The 13339-nt window shown below is 41.7% G+C and overlaps 1 protein-coding gene across 1 annotated transcript in view; it reads left to right on the top strand.

Moving 5' to 3' along the window:
* The window catches only part of COL4A4 (collagen type IV alpha 4 chain), a 167433-nt gene that overhangs the window by 19297 nt on the left and 134797 nt on the right, over positions 1-13339 (top strand). The window contains exons 3-4 of the mRNA XM_030804064.1: positions 5396-5438; positions 9692-9769. Of these exons, the coding sequence (XP_030659924.1) occupies positions 5396-5438; positions 9692-9769 (121 nt within the window). The remainder of the gene's footprint in view (positions 1-5395; positions 5439-9691; positions 9770-13339) is intronic.

Here is a 13339-nt window from a genome sequence, read left to right as displayed (position 1 = left end):
GGTATCAGGACGATGCTGGCTTCATAAAATGTGTTAGGGAGGATTCCCTCTTTTTCTATCGATTGGAATAGTTTCAGAAGGAATGGTACCAGTTCCTCCTTGTACCTCTGGTAGAATTCGGCTGTGAATCCATCAGGTCCTGGACTCTTTTTGGTTGGTAAGCTATTGATTATTGCCACAATTTCAGAACCTGTTATTGGTCTATTCAGAGATTCAACTTCTTCCTGGTTTAGTCTTGGGAGGGTGTATTTTTCGAGGAATTTATCCATTTCTTCTAGATTTTCTAGTTTATTTGCATAGAGGTGTTTGTAGTATTCTCTGATGGTAGATTGTATTTCTGTGGGATCGGTGGTGATATCCCCTTTTTCGTTTTTTATTGCATCTATTTGATTCTTCTCTCTTTTCTTCTTTATTAGTCTTGCTAGTGGTCTATCAATTTTGTTGATCTTTTCAAAAAACCAGCTCCTGGATTCATTAATTTTTTGAAGGGTGTTTTGTGTCTCTATTTCCTTCAGTTCTGCTCTGATTTTAGTTATTTCTAGCCTTCTGCTAGCTTTTGAATGTGTTTGCTCTTGCTTTTCTAGTTCTTTTAATTGTGATATTAGGGTGTCAATTTTGGATCTTTCCTGCTTTCTGTTGTGCGCATTTAGTGCTATAGATTTCCCTCTACACACTGCTTTGAACGTGTCCCAGAGATTCTGGTAGGTTGTGTCTTTGTTCTCATTGGTTTCAAAGAACATCTTTATTTCTGCCTTCATTTCATTATGTACCCAATAGTCATTCAGGAGCAGGTTATTCAGTTTCCACGTAGTTGAGCGGTTTTGAGTGAGTTTCTTAATCCTGAGTTCTAGTTTGATTGCACTGTGGTCTGAGAGACAGTTTGTTATAATTTCTGTTCTTTTACATTTGCTGAGGAGAGCTTTACTTCCAACTATGTGGTCAATTTTGGAATAGGTGTGGTGTGGTGCTGAAAAAAATGTATATTCTGTTGATTTGGGGTGGAGAGTTCTGTAGATGTCTATTAGGTCCACTTTGTGTAGAGCTGAGTTCAATTCCTGGATATCCTTGTTAACTTTCTGTCTCGTTGATCTGTCTAATGTTGAGAGTGGGGTGTTAAAATCTCCCATTATTATTGTGTGGGAGTTTAAGTCCCTTTGTAGGTCACTCAGGACTTGCTTTATGAATCTGGGTGCTCCTGTGTTGGGTGCATATATATTTAGGATAGTTAGCTCTTCTTGTTGAATTGATCCCTTTACCATTATGTAATGGCCTTCTTTGTCTCTTTTGATCTTTGTTGGTTTAAAGTCTATTTTATCAGAGACTAGGATTGCAACCCCTGCGTTTTTTTGTTTTCCATTTGCTTGATAGATCTTCCTCCATCCCTTTATTTTGAGTCTATGTGTGTCTCTGCATGTGAGATGGGTTTCCTGAATACAGCACACTGATGGGTCCTGACTCCTTATCCAGTTTGCCAGTCTGTGTCTTTTAATTGGAGCATTTAGCCCATTTACATTTAATGTTAATATTGTTATGTGTGAATCTGATCCTGTCATTATGATGTTAGTTGGTTATTTTGCTCGTTAGTTGCTGCAGTTTCTTCCTAGCCTTGATGGTCTTTACAATTTGGCATGTTTTTGCAGTGGCTGGTACCAGTTGTTCCTTTCCATGTTTAGTGCTTCCTTCAGGAGATCTTTTAGGGCAGGCCTGGTGGTGACAAAATCACTCAGCGTTTGCTTGTCTGTAAAGTATTTTATTTCTCCTTCACTTATGAAGCTTAGTTTGGCTGGATATGAAATTCTGGGTTGAAAATTCTTTTCTTTAAGAATGTTGAATATCAGCCTCCACTCTCTTCTGGCTTGTAGAGTTTCTGCCGAGAGATCAGCTGTTAGTCTGATGGGCTTCCCTTTGTGGGTAACCCGACCTTTCTCTCTGGCTGCCCTTAACATTTTTTCCTTCATTTCAACTTTGGTGAATCTGACAATTATGTGTCTTGGAGTTGCTCTTCTCGAGGAGTATCTTTGTGGCATTCTCTGTATTTCCTGAATCTGAATGTTGGCCTGCCTTGCTAGATTGGGGAAGTTCTCCTGGATAGTATCTTGCAGAGTGTTTTCCAACTTGGTTCCATTCTCCCCGTCATTTTCAGGTACACCAATCAGACGTAGGTTTGGTCTTTTCACATAGTCCCAAATTTCTTGGAGGCTTTGTTCATTTCTTTTTATTCTTTTTTCTCTAAACTTTCCTTCTCGCTTCATTTCGTTCATTTCATCTTCCATCAGCGATACCCTTTCTTCCAGTTGATCGCATCGGCTACTGAGGCTTCTGCAATCTTTGCGTAGTTCTCGAAACTTGGCTTTCAGCTCCATCAGCTCCTTTAAGCCCTTCTCTCCATTGGTTATTCTAGTTATCCATTCTTCTAATTTTTTTTCAAGGTTTTTAACTTCTTTGCTATTGTTTTGAATTTCCTCCCGTAGCTCAGAGTAGTTTGATCGTCTGAAGCCCTCTTCTCTCAACTCGTCAAAGTCATCCTCCATCCAGCTTTGTTCCGTTGCTGGTGAGGAACTGCGTTCCTTTGGAGGAGGAGAGGTGCTCTGCTTTTTAGAGTTTCCAGTTTTTCTGCTCTGTTTTTTCCCCATCTTTGTGGTTTTATCTACTTTTGGTCTTTGATGGTGATGTACAGATGGGTTTTTGGTGTGGATGTCCTTTCTGTTTGTTAGTTTTCCTTCTACCAGACAGGACCCTCAGCTGCAGGTCTGTTGGAGTTTGCTAGAGGTCCACTCCAGACCCTGTTTGGCTGGGTGTCAGCAGCAGTGGCTGCAGAACAGCGGATTTTTGTGAGACCACAAATTCAGCTGTCTGATAGTTCCTCTGGAAGTTTTGTCTCAGAGGAATACCCGGCTGAGTGAGGTGTCAGTCTGTCCCTACTGGGGGTGTGCCTCCCAGTTAGGCTGCTCAGGGGTGAGGGACCCACTTTAGGAGGCAGTCTGTCCATTCTCAGATCTCCAGCTGCGTGCTGGGAGAACCACTACTCTCTTCAAAGCTGTCAGTCAGACAGGGACATTTAAGTCTGTGGAGGTTCCTGCTGACTTTTTGTTTGTCTGTGCCCTGCCCCCAGAGGTGGAGCCTACAGAGGCAGGCAGGCCTCCTTGAGCCGTGGTGGGCTCCACCCAGTTCGAGCTTCCTGGCTGCTTTGTTTACCTAAGCAAGCCTGGGCAATGGCGGGTGCCCCTCCCCCAGCCTCGCTGCTGCCTTGCAGCTTGATCTCAGACTACAGTGCTAGCAATCAGTGAGACTTTGTGGGCATAGGACCCTCCGAGCCAGGTGCGGGACACAATCTCCTAGTGTGCCGATTTCCAGGCCAGTTGGAAAAGCGCAGTATTAGGATGGGACTGACCCGATATTCCAGGTGCCGGTCTGTTACCCCTTTCTTTGACTAGGAAAGGGAACTCCCTGACCCCTTGCACTTCCTGAGTGAGGCAATGCCTCGCCCTGCTTCGGCTCGCGCACAGTGCGCTTCACCGACTGTCCTGCACCCACTGTTTGGCACTCCCTAGTGAGATGAAACCGGTACCTCAAACAGAAATGCAGAAATCACCCGTCTTCTGTGTCGCTCAGGCTGGGAGCTGTAGGCCGGAGCTGTTCCTGTTCGGCCATCTTGGCTCCACCCCCGATCTTATTTTTTAGTATCTACAGTGGCAGAAAGAACAAGTCCAGTGCAGGATAAAGGGACTATGAAGGATCTTTGGACCTGACCCGAGCTGGCCCCCTCGGGGCCATTCTGTCTGCACTCTTTGGAGCATATTGTCCAACTTTTCTAAGTCTGTTTGCTCTTCTATAAAAGGTTTAAGAAACATGCTGTGCCTACAATCCTTGATGAGATTATATAGAGAGAAGTGACAATTGCTGTAAAATGCAACATATCCTATTTAAAAATGTCCAGTGTTAATAACTCATTTACCAAGCAAGAGTTGTAAATACACATTCAACCTGATTTAAAGCAGTTGATTCCCGGTGTTTAACACCACTTTTATATTTTTCTCTTTATTTATTTGGTTACTACAATGAAAAGCCAACCTGGCTTGTATTGGAATTACCACAAAAACAGCTGGGGAGAGAGGGAATTTAGTGTGGGAGCCATTAAGTATGGGCTGGACCCAGTTACTCATCTCCCAGATCCACAGCTCTGTAAACATCTGTAGTGTTTGTCAGCATCTCAGCAAAAGAGGAAGAAGTAGAGGGTGGAGAACAAAGGCTCACTTAGGACATGAGGTTTTAGAGAGGAGAAGGCTCTACAGAGAATGAAAGAACAAGGATGGCAGATAAATCACAGCCCAGAACTGAGCCCCAGTTCTCCTACCATCCTTTGGAATGGTGTGACCCGAAGTTCTAACCACAGCTGTTTTAAGCATTAAATAAGGTGATGGATCCAGAAGCTGTTTGACAAATATAAGGCCTAGAAAAGATATGCAAATGTTTAATGGGTGTTTTGTTTTGTTTTGTTGTTTCGAGACAGAGCCTCACTCTGTTACCCAGGCTGGAGTGCAGTGGCATGATCTTGGTTCACTGCAATCTCTGCCTTCCAGGTTCAAGTGATTCTCCTATCTTAGCCTCCAGAGTAGCTGGGATTACAGGCATGCACCACCATGCCCAGCTAATTTTTGTATTTTAATAGAGATGAGGTTTCGTCATGTTGGCCAGGCTGGTCTTGAACTCCTGACCTCAGGTGATCCGCCCACCTCGGCCTCCCTAAGTTCTGGGATTGCAAGCCTGAGCCACAGCGCTTGGCCTTTTAGTGGTCTTTTAAAATTGCATATCTCCTCTGTTAAAATTTGTTTGTAATAATGAAATTACCCCAGTCGGATTTCTGTCTCACTTATAAGGTCCTGGACTACATAACTTTTCCCTAAATATTCCATATTATTTCCCTTTTTCTCCAAACCATCCTCCCAGTCCAGTTAGGTTTCCTTCCACCTTCCCTCCTTCTAGTTGCTTCCACTGAATGGCATTTGGGATACACTGGTCTCAGCAGTGTGTATGTCTGAACAAAGCTGCCACCTTCCCTCTCTCCTGCAGTTTTCATTCTGAGAATCATCTTCTTTCACTCGTCTGTCCCTCCAGGTCTCACTTTCAGAGGGTCCTCATGGTCCCCAGCACAATGAGGACCACACAAGGGGTTCAACACACACTTCTTGGCTGATTAAAAAGAGGAAAGGCAATGATGGCAGCCAGAGAGAGGAAAGCATGGATCTTGTCACTGATGATAAGTCGGCTAGTAGGAGCAGCCTCATAGAAATAAAAAGTAGCTTTCTGGAATTAATTCCTTTACTCTTTTTCTTTTTAATTTGTTTCACATGAAAATAAACTGTTTAAATTAATCTGCATTTTTGTTTTTCCGTAGGTCACTTATACTTATTCTCTTTTCTGTACAATATGTATATGGGGTAAGTACATTCACTAGCTCCAGTTGCATTATGAAAATTCACTTTATAGAATGCATAATTTTTGTTATACTTTGAAAGAAATCACCCTCTGGGACTCAGTTTTCTTACCTGTAAAATGGAGAATAGGACTAAATAAACTCTAAGATTTCTTTTATATTGTATAGTGAAGACTGCTTTCTGAATTGCCTAGGTATTGGGGATTTCCGTATTTTAATACGAACATAACCCTTTCTTTAAAAGTTTTTTTTGGAGACAGGCAAGAGGCAGCTGGACCATTTCAAGATTAAATCAAGAAATACGAGAATAATTTGAACATTTTAGCTCAGAAGAAAAATAAGCCCAGAACATTCTGTAATAAGCTATCTTTCTTCTGCTTCCTCACTGAAGAATCTCAGTCATTAAACTCACCCTCAGATGTGTCTGGGAAATCCCACTGTGGCCTGCCTGCAACTCAGCTTGATCTTGAGACAACTGACTTGGTTTAAATCACTCTAGTGAACACATCCCTATCTGTTCATACCCTCCACCTTGGATTCACCCAATGCAATTTCAGTGAGTCAAGTTATTGTAGGTCTTTTCAAAGCAAATCAAAATGCAAAATTACCTTCTGTTCTCCTTTTCCTACAAGTTGGGAGCAGAAAACACCTGGGTCAAAGAATGAGGAGCCAGTGGTTCTTGGCTCTGCCAATGATTCATTTCTTATATAAGACTCAGTTATCTCCTGTATTGAGTAGGGATGATAAGACTTGCCCAACTTTGTTGACATGCATTTGAGAGCATCACCTGAAATAATGAGTGGAAACAATACTGTGATATATACATGTGTATTTCTTCTATTTCTCTTACTTGATTTTTAAAAGTTTATTTTTGTGTTATATTCTTTTTCCTGTTATAAAAGTCTGCAGAGTCCTAGATTTTGCTTTTTTAAAAATATTGCATACAAGTAAATATAATTTCTGAATCAAAGATTTTTCTATCCCAGGCCTTCTACCAGCTTGTGGTGTGCAGAGAGTCTAGAGATTTCACACAGGGAGTGGCCATACTCTCGTTGGGTTTTAAAGGTAGCAATACAAATTGATGCAATGTCGGTGGGAAGCAATTTGGTATTACCCATCCGGATTTTGAATGCACTTACCTATTGACACAGGAGTGTGTCTTTTTGGAATTTGTCATACATGTTTATTCTGATTCATGCATACAGATAAATATGCCCAAGAATACCAATTTCAGGATAGTGTTCAGTATAGACAGAAGGGAGCTCCCTAAATTTCCTTCAACAACAACTGGTTAAACAAAGTACGGTATGTGGTCTGATAGATAAGCATATGTATTACTTTGGAATGATATTGAAGACTTTCAATTATGTGAAAACAGCAAAATACAGAGCAATCCACCATTTGGATAAAAATAAAACAAGTCCAAATCACCAAAAGTGTGTTTGTACACCTCTGTGCCTGTGTGCCCATGTGCTCATCTGCCTCTGTGTGTGCGTGTGTGTGTGTGAATGAGGTCATTGTATGAATATGCTTATTAATGCCCAGACACCTATTTGAAAAAAATTATCCTATATAGGAGGGAACTTGGGGCCAGTGTTGAAAGAGGGCATTTCTTTTCCTGTTATACTCTTTGGCACCATTTGAATTTTTAAAATTATGTGCCTATATTATTTGTTTTTGAAAAAAGAAGATGGAATTACAAGTATAAGACATTAATAACTTCTTTGTTTGAACTTTTTTCTTTTTTGGTGAGACAGGGTCTCACTCTGTCGCCCAGGCTGGAGTGTAGTGGCACGATCTCAGCTCACTGCCACCTCTGCCTCCCAGTTCAAGTGATTCTCCCACCCTCAGCCTCCTGAATAGCTGGGATTCCTGGCATGTGCCATCACACCTGGCTAATTTTTTTGTTATTTTTAGTAGAGACGGGGTTTCACTATGTTGGCCAGGCTGGTCCTGAACTCCTGGCTTCAAGTGATCTGCCAGCCTTGCCCTCCCAAAGTGCTGAAATTACAGGCATGAGCCACCACGGCCAGTCTTTGAACTTTTCTATGTGACAAATATATGTTTAACAATATCTGAGATAAGGCAGATAGTGACTTTTCCTTTTTTCTCTTTGAAGAAGAGTAACATTAGTTTCCGAGAGTGTGAATGTATTCCCAGTGAATGTGGTTCATACTTTGAATGTTTAATTGTCTGAAATATTGTGTTTATCTTTTAAAATGAATTTATACAATCTATTTTTGAGGTGCAGACCTCTATAAATTCACTCTCCTCTTTTAAGTGTTTATTGGGGAATGTTTACGTAGAATAACTTTGCAGAGGCTAAAATCACCTCTTGCTTTTTCCTTTTACTGATCCAAGTCAAAGCTTGATATGTGACTATTTCTGTTTTTTTTTTTTTAATCTACTAATCTATTTTAAACTGATTCTTTCCTGAAACATAGTTTTGCTGCAAACATCTCAGTGATGTTTGGCAAAAATAAGCAAAGAAATAATAATAACAAACTTGCCCTTATTATCAAGCCATCTAATCAACTGACCTTATATTTTTTCCTCCAGTTGTTTTGATATTTCAGTGAACACATAGTAATGAAGCCCAACCTTAAATGAACCCAAGTATTCAGTCTAGTTACTTTAAGTGCTTTCATGCTGTCCCGACCTGGGCCTGGGCATTTAATTTTTTTTTTTAACCTTATCAGGGTGTTTAACTTAATATTTCTGCATTTACAGATAACAACATTACTCAAAACTCAAGAGGCATATATTTCTGAAACTTCAAATACATTTTTAAACTTAAACTATCTAATCACTTGACTCTCGTCAAGCTTCAAATTCTTGTATGCTTTTAATGAACCATGAGAATATTGTTTACAAAGATGTCTTTTTAAAATTAATGCTTAAAGATATTTTCTTTTGGATTGTGTCTGAGCATACTTTTCTCCAAAATAAGCCTAAATTGTGTGAGTGAAAAGAAAAATGATATATGCTGATTAGACTCTTTTCCCTCCCATACACATATACCTGTTCATATATATGTATACATGCATGAATATTCACATATACACATATATATTCATATGCATTCACACATATATATGTATATATGTCTTCCATGGGAATTATAAATATTAGTTTTATTGTTTTATGTTTTCCCATCATACAGTGGTCTAAAGGCTTGAGTTCACAGCCTTAAGTTTAAAAATGTTGATCAATCATAAAATTGTACGGCCAATGTATAAATGTTGCAATGACGGTTAGGCCAGATCATGAGCCAGGCAAACCTTTTCTCTGATGCTTTCTTGATATTCCTATCCATGCCCTCGGGTCCTAGCACCTAGAGGTGCTTTGTCCACTACACAGGGGCCTAAATCACCACTCCCTCCCCACTGGCCGGCCCAGCCTGGGAATGCACGGTCAGTGCTCATGTTCATTGCAGGGTCATCATGGTGATTGCCGTTAAGAGATCTGCTTATGGAAATAGTACTCTGGGACTATGCTTTTGTATGGAAGTGGATGATGACTCTGGATATAGGTGATTAGGATTCATGAGAACAAGGAGCTGATTCTTCCCAAAGGGCGTGTGTGTGTGTGTGTGTGTGTGTGTGTGTGTGTGTGTGTGTGAGATGCTCTAAAGAGAGTGTTGGAAAATTTGGTAAAAGTGGGGAAAAGGTCCAAATTATTCAAGTTCAGGAGTTTCTGTTTGAGAAACACATTAGAGAAAACATCTTGGAGTCTCAGCAAATTGTAGGAAGAACAATTTTAATTTTAAGCCCAAGGATGGGACAGAAGAATTGTCCTATGAAGGACAGTTTGATGAGGGAGGAGACACACTGTAGCTGGTCTTGAAGATAAAGCAAAACAAGCCCTGAAAAAAAAACAAGCTTTTCATTTAAACTAGACTCCATTGTCTATGCATGGATTGCCTAACCACATAGTTTACACTCTAAGACTGTTCACAACTTAATAAATTAAGTCTTACCGAAAGGGAGAAATTGCAGAAGATTCCAGTTAAAGCCAAACGACTTTAGAAGGATACTTATTTTCCTTCAGCATCCTCAGTTTTGGAAGCTTCTTGCTCATATGATCAACCCTCCTTATTATTAAGCTACTGTGTTAAGTTCTTCATCTTTTTATATGTCATGATTAGTCTTCTCATGGAGTCAAAGGTAAACCAAGAGTGCTTGTTATAATGTATGTGTTATGCACCCAGTTAAACGATGAGTACTGGTATACTAAATAAGATGCTTCACTTTCCAGAGTGGAAAGAAATACGTTGGTCCTTGCGGAGGAAGAGATTGCTCTGTTTGCCACTGTGTTCCTGAAAAGGGGTCTCGGGTAAGTGACGTAAAAACCGACATGGGCAGCATTCCTGAATTTTGAGACCTTGTGAATATTTAATATTAAGTAGTCCCAGATTCTTGGCAAATTTTAGTCCTTGATAATGTTTATGTATTTCACAGCCGATGTTTTTCACATTCTGATAGCAATCTCAATTATATTACACAGTCTGGGCTTAGAAGACAGTCTAGGAAGCTGCGATTCACCCATTGTTTTATACGACACTAGTCTTGTGAATTGCCCTATGGAGGAAGGGTCCTGGTGTGAAATGGTACCTACTGGGTCACCATCCTGAAATATGGCATTTTAAAGGCTCTGAGAAGTACTAAAGTTGGTAGAAAAAAATCCAAGTTTGTTTGGTCTTTCCAGATGGTTGACCGTAGGACTCTTTCTTGGATCGTCCTTATTGAAACAAGTGGCACAAGTGTTCTAATGAAGCGATAGCTATATTTTTTGTATGTTTATTATGTGCCAGGCACTGTTCAGTGAGTTCAAAATGCTTCTGCTCATTGACTTCTCATAAGAACCTTCTTAGGATACCACGTTTGCAGTGCAGGAGACTGAAGCCCAGGAAAGTTAGTGTCTTGCTCAAGTCCACCCAGAACGGCCACATTGATGAGCACTCTAGATCCTCTGTTCTGCAAAGCCAAGAACCTCTTTGGTTACTGTCTGTCAGGTCTCTCGAACATTTGTTAACGTCTCCCCCATGTTCTGACAGTAGCCCGCTAGTTCATTTGTGATAAAGTATTAGATCAAACAATTCTTTAATTACAATTACTCCCACAATCTCACAAGAAAAGAGTGTGGTATAGAAGTTTGGGACAATTTTTGAGTCAGATCAATGATTCTTTTGAAATGTGTCCTCATCCATTCTCGCTGCTGTAACAGAATACCATAGACTGGGTGGCTTACGAGAAATTTATTTCTCACAGTCCAGGAGGGTGGGAACCCCAAGAACAAGGTGTCGGCAGATTCAGCGTCTTGCTGAAGGCCTGCTTCCTGGTATGCAGATGGTGTCTTCTCGTTGTATCCTCATATGGTGGAGAGAAAGAGCCCTCCGGGGTCCCATTTATAGGGGCATTTATCCAATTCATGACGACTCCACTCTGATTAATTACTTCCCAAAGACCACATCTCCTCCTACTATCACCTTGGGGGTTAGAATTTCAACATATGAATTTAGGGGGCCACAAACATTCAGTCTGTAACAGTGTTCAAGTCAGTCATAGGGGGCTGTGCATGACATTCAAAAAGCACAGTACAGTAAAGAGGAGTCTACAAGGACACAAAACACTACCTTCCTGAGAGAAGGGACGACATATTTCTCTCATGGTATTGCTTCATCTTTACACAGCAGGTGTGCAATGGGTTCCTTTGTTGGCCTATTTTACTGGGAGCAGCTACCTTATTGAGCATAAGTTATGACAAATCCACTGATGCTTAAACTGCTTTGTTCCTTCTTCAGTACATCAAAAATTTTGTTCATCAGAATTTATCTTGAGCTTTTTCTTTTTCTTTTTTTTTTTTTTGAGACAGAGTCTTGCTCTGTCGCCCAGGCTGGTGTGCGGTGGTGCGATCTCGGCTCACTGCAAGCTCCGCCTCTCAGGTTCATGCCATTCTCCTGCCTCAGCCTCCGCAGTAGCTGGGACTACAGGCGCCTGCCACCATGTCCAGCTCATTTTTTGTATTTTTAGTAGAGACGGGATTTCACCGTGTTAGCCAGGATGGTCTGGATCTCCTGACCTCATGATCCGCCCGCCTTGGCCTCCCAAAGTGCTGGGATTACAGGCGTGAGCCACTGCGCCAGGCCAGAGCTTTTTCTTTTCTATTCTTTTTTAGACAGGGTCTCACTCTGTCACCCAGACTGGAGTGCAGTGGCATGATCTTGGCTCACTGCAGCCTCAAACTCTTGGACTCAGGTGAGCCTCCCACCTCCACCTCCCGAGTGGCTGGGCCTACAGTCACATGCCACTACACTAGGCTAATTATTTTTTTGATGATTATTATTATGATTATTATTATTTTTGTAGAGGTGGAGTCTTGCTGTGTTTCTCAGGCTGGTCTCAAACTCCTGGCTTCAAGTGATCCTCCCTCCTTGGCTTCCCAAAGTCCTGGGATTACAGGCATAAGCCACTGTGTCCAGCCGGTCTTGAGCCACTTTCATAATATAATTTTAAAATGAAGCTTCAAGAAAACAAAGTCCTTAGCTTTTTTGTGTAAATGCGCACATTATATAGAAAAAAAAGCCTGGCTTTTTTTGTGAGATTATTAATGTAAATATACCAAGATTGTATAAATGCAAAAAGGAAAAAAACTCAGTGCCTCTAAATTTTATGACTTTGAGCTTCAGGACCAAGATAAATAGATTTGATCAGCCCTGTGGCAAGAACGGGATGAGCAGACCCCAAAACAAAGAGGACCAGTTGCTTTGATAAAGGCACCTCAGCGGGTCTCCCAATGGGAATGAGGCTGAGAGTTGTTTTAGCAGAAAGGGGGATGCTACTGGTTTCCAGCAAGTAGAGGCCAGAAGTGCTGTTCAACATCTTACAATGCATAGGACAGTCCCCACACCAAAGAAAAATCCATCCAAAATGCCAACTGTGCCAAGATTGAGAAGCCCTGTTCTAATCTCACCTCTGTTCTGTGATGCAGGTATTATTATTTCCACCCTTCAGAGCAAGGAAACTAAATTCCCAACAGTTCTAAATAACTTTCTAGGATGCGGGAGAGCCAGGGATCACACCCAGGTGTCTGGCTTCAACCCCAGCATTTGCTCCATGATTGTGGAAAGACTATTACATGAAGGTACCAACTGCTGGGTTGTAGCATCACTTTGTAAACTCGGGTTGCCACTTGACTCTGACCAAGCCTGGCTTTCCTTGCACGTACCCGCATTGGTCCTTCTTTTCCATGTCCTTGGGCTGTTAAACAAGCACAAGGCATTGCATGTGTAGATGGTGTACTTTCCACCCTCTAAGCAGTCTCTGGATTGGGAAGGCTCTCCCGGTCCCGAGCGGCACTCTGCTGCGTGTCTCTGTGTCTGCATGGTCAAGGAGAGCTGTGTGTGCCACAACAGGGAGCCTCTGGTCCTCCTGAGATGAATAGGTTTTCCATGGGAAGGCTGCAAGTCGCTGTGACATCTTCCACCTGAGGATTTGGGAGTGTGGCTTGTGCATAACAGAAGGTGGTTTGGGAAGGCAGCACCCTCAAGTCCTCAGCAGCCGGCCAACCTTCTGAGCTACAGTGACAGCTCAAGGGGGACTATCAGAATAGGAATACACCAAATTCCTGAGGCTTGAGGGATCTGCCTGAGGCTGCACAGCCCTCGAGTGGCATAGCGGGGTATTCCTAAGAAGGAAAGTATTCCTCTCTTACAGGTTAATGCCCGTAGTAGTAGTAGTAGGTAGTAGTAGGTAATAGTTTCATCAAACCCCACATCAAAACTGCTATGTCTAAAGCAATCATTGACAGGCAAGGCTGGTTCGGTGCTGAGGAACGGCCATGGTTCGCAATGTAACTAGAGAGGAGAGCTAGAGTTAGAGGTGGAGATGGAACCATCTAAAGTGG

Source organism: Nomascus leucogenys, chromosome 22a (genome assembly GCF_006542625.1).
Source record: "Nomascus leucogenys isolate Asia chromosome 22a, Asia_NLE_v1, whole genome shotgun sequence".
NCBI lineage: Eukaryota > Metazoa > Chordata > Mammalia > Primates > Hylobatidae > Nomascus > Nomascus leucogenys.
The sequence above is the reverse complement of the archived record's forward strand: the minus strand, read 5'-3'. Positions and strand labels throughout refer to the sequence as shown.